Source organism: Haemaphysalis longicornis, unplaced genomic scaffold, assembly GCF_048455015.1.
Source record: "Haemaphysalis longicornis isolate Haplotype H1 unplaced genomic scaffold, Haemaphysalis longicornis Haplotype H1 scaffold_10, whole genome shotgun sequence".
Lineage (NCBI taxonomy): Eukaryota > Metazoa > Arthropoda > Arachnida > Ixodida > Ixodidae > Haemaphysalis > Haemaphysalis longicornis.
In genome coordinates this window covers 69399082-69402505 of record NW_027526204.1, presented here as the reverse complement: position 1 = coordinate 69402505, position 3424 = coordinate 69399082, and the positions used below count along the sequence as shown (strand labels likewise).

General features: G+C 50.1%; 1 protein-coding gene across 1 annotated transcript; it reads left to right on the top strand.

The window, feature by feature from the left end:
* Positions 1-230: 230 nt before the first annotated feature.
* On the top strand, positions 231-2853 carry LOC144158699 (uncharacterized). Its single transcript, XM_077689755.1, has 2 exons — positions 231-645; positions 2515-2853. The coding sequence occupies exons 1-2, from the start codon at positions 444-446 to the stop codon at positions 2739-2741; spliced, it is 429 nt and encodes a 142-aa protein (XP_077545881.1). The 5' UTR covers positions 231-443; the 3' UTR covers positions 2742-2853.
* The last annotated feature ends 571 nt before the right edge of the window (positions 2854-3424 follow it).

The window sequence follows — 3424 nt, the reverse complement described above, 5'->3', positions numbered from 1 at the left end:
GGTGCTCCCAGAAACCAGCCGCGTTTTCAGAAAAAAAAAAAAAAAAAAACTCATCGCCCGGTTTATTATGGACGACCTCAGCTCAAAACCACTGGACACAAAAGCACCAACGTTTGAACGCGCGGCAACAAAAGCCAAAGGTCAAGCCCCCACCCTTCTTATCGCTCCAAATTTTCTGGAAAGGGGGGAAAGGGAAGGGAGCTGCGAGAGGAAACTCTCCGGGCCCTTCACAACTCCGTTCCAACTTATGATTCATCAACACCTCATGCATGCAGCAAGTTGAAACATAGAGGGTGAGAGAGCCAAGGTAGAAAGAGGGAGGGGGAAGCCAAGACGCCGGAAACTCCAAGCTCAGACTGCTATCTGCCTTCCCCTGTACGCGACGCGCGGCCGTCCGTTCTTGCGAGCGCCAACCTGCCAGTGACATTGTTCACTTCGTCACTATGATCGTGGACGTGAGCGCGGTCTTTTCCTGCGCCAAGGAGAAGCTCGATACACTGAACGAGTGCACGCGAGACAAGGGAATCGTCCGACGCCTGCTGCTGAAGAACCTGGCGCGCAAGTGGTGGCACCTTCTCGGCGGCTTCCACAAGGAAGAGATCCCAGAGCGCCCGCCACAGAAACGGCAACGAGATTCGGCTGATGGTAAGCGTAAAGCACGTTTTATGGACGCCTTGTAGTGCAGAAATCGTTCGATAAGGGGGACGATAACGCACTGAGCAAGTTTGAAGCTTTTTTTTTCTTTTTTTTTTGTAACCACGGACAGCGATGTCGCGTGCACAAACAAGCGCCAGTAGCAGTTTTATATTTGCCGCTCTTTGTTGAAAACTTCCGGCTGGTCAAAATTAGTACGGTGTCCTCCGCCACTACGGCGCACCTCATAGCCCAGATGTGGCTTCCGTGCGTTAAGCCGCTCGAATTGGAGAAGAAAAATAGATTGTGCGTTTTCTTCGTAGTCACTGTATTCTCATGTCTTGGAATAGGCCTAACGTGGCGCGGGACTTAATACAAGGCAGTGACAATTTTACCAGCTGCCGGCAGATTCGCCCGACATAATAGTAGCCGGCAGCTCCTCCCCATTGGCTGGCCAAGACAATGTGATTATTCTGCCGGCACATTTTCGTGGCTGCTATTTTGCCGGCAGTTTTCCGGCGATGCTGCCCCTGGGCGCCAATAGAGAGTTTTAGCAGTCCGTCCGTTCGGTCGTTACCGGGCTGACCGGGACCCGTCTGGGCACTTGTGCATTCGTCGCGGTAGGGGGATTAGTTCCGCCGGCCTGCCTTCGCCATGTACGCGCCTCCTCGCCCTTCCGTGCGCGCAGGCGCAGACGGGTCCCGGAAAACCCTCTAACAACGTAAGCAACGGAACGGACGGACTGCTAAAACTTTGCTAGACTGCTAGAACGTTGGGAACAATATTAAGTTTTCAAGCTTTGCCGAGCTTGAGAAGGTTGACAGATACTGTTCAGCGAATTACGTTAAGGTATAGAAAAGGGACGCGCAGACGATCGAAGCGACCAAAAACGAGCCAGCAAGACTGCATATCCAACTTTGGTACAGCATTAAAAAATACAGCTGAAGTGCTGCGTCAGTTATATTCCTGCTTTCAAACTCAAGGCATGTCATCCAATCGCATTCCCTCAGCTACCTGCTTATTTGATAGGTTCAAAGCCCTGTGCCAAATATTATCAAAATTATTTACAGTACTGACAGACAGTGAAAGTCCCTTGCTGTTTCCTTTGCGGAATTCCATTTATTGATTGTAGGGTTTAACGAATCGACGCGACGCAGCGCGATGAGGCGCGTTGTAGTGGAGGGCTCCGAATTAATTTTGATCACGTGGGGATCGTTAACGTCCGCCGAAATCTCGCAATCACAGGCGCTTTTGCTTTTCTCCTCGATCAGAAAAGTGGCCGTCGCTGCCGGGAATCGAACCCGCATCCTTGTGTTCAGCGGCACAACGCCTTGGGGCCACCGCGGCGGGTCGTAGCAGAATTTCAAGCCCAGTAGCGGAATAGAAACAACGATCAGCCGAAATATCGATTGCATGGCTAAAATTCACGACTGTTATTTCAATGCTACGAAATTTCGAACACCTGTAAAAAAACAAGTGTGCAAGTTGACGCCTCGGGTGTCGGAGCATTGCCGGAAAACTGCCGGCAATTTTTCCCTGGAGCTAATCTGCCGGTAAAATAGCTCCCACTTAATTGCCGGCAGAATAATCACGTGGTCTGGGCCACCCAATAGGAAAAACAAACTGCCGGCAACTCATCTTCTGGGCTAATCTGCCGGCAAAATAGCCACTGCTTTATTTACAAACCCTGCGGGGACATGTCGCTGGTGTTGCCATAAGCCTCTGCACAATTTGTGCTCACTCAAAACGGCATTTTCAACCCGTACTATAACATCGTTTCCTGTAAGAAACGCCGCTTGTTAGCTCGTTATTGAGCATTTCACCGACGTACTTTGGAGAACACTCAAAGTGTTCCTCTTTTTCTGCCTTGTTTCCCGCCAGAAAAAGACACGGAGCCTGCAAAGCGGCTCAAACTCGTCTGCCAGCCAGTCCAGGCACCCGTAGAGCAGGGTGCTGCCGAGGAACCCGCGGTGGAGCCGGAGGTCGTCCAACCCAATGAAGACGGTGACTACCCCATCGGAGGAGTGCCGTTCCCGGCTGCATTTGACTTCGACGACCTCCTGGAGGAACCCGTACTCGTCCCAGACCTGTCTTTCCTGGACGACTAGGGCAATCACCGAGTATATAGTCGGGGCCCCACCTTTCGGCGCATATGTTGATCCTCCTACGCATGTTTCGATCCTGGTTCTTTGTCGTAATGTGTCACGAATAAAAAGTTCGTCCCGAGCACTCGCGTCCGTGTAATTTCACAGCATTTATCAACGAATGTAACGCTTCCAGGGTAAGCTCGGTAGTATAGTTAGGTGCTAGTTTTTATGTGTTCTTGAGAAAAAAGTAGTTTTAAGCCAGTAGTAATTACCTGTTTTGGGTTCAAAACATGAGGCATGCTTTGAAGAAAATAAAATTCCGTGATTTGGCGTTGTCATTTCACTTTCCCGTCCATTAGGTGACTTAGAACGCAGGTAAATAACTTTGATAGGATTTTTTTGTGTGTTTGCCTTCGCTGAGATCACGTTTGAGTGAATGGTTTGCCAGGTTCCAGTAGCCGAATGCCCAATGTCTGAGCGAAACTTGGGACGCCTACGTAATGATACTATTTCGAGGCGGTGTTCAAGCGCTTCAAAAAAGTAATTAATGCTATTTGCTGATTATTGGGGTGACGTAACCGGTCCAGGGAAGCGCGTTCCAAGGAGGCGCGATTAGAGCGTGGCGCGTTTTTGACTGCTTTCTCTCATTCCACTGCTGCACTGGGGCCAAGCAAATCCAACTATTTAAATCCAACACTATTTTA

Coding starts and splice junctions, on each gene's coding strand:
- LOC144158699 (XM_077689755.1), top strand. CDS start 444: ATGATCGTGGACGTGAGCGCGGTCTTTTCCTGCGCCAAGGAGAAGCTC. Junction 646..2,514: donor GCAACGAGATTCGGCTGATG/GTAAGCGTAAAG, acceptor GTTTCCCGCCAG/AAAAAGACACGGAGCCTGCA.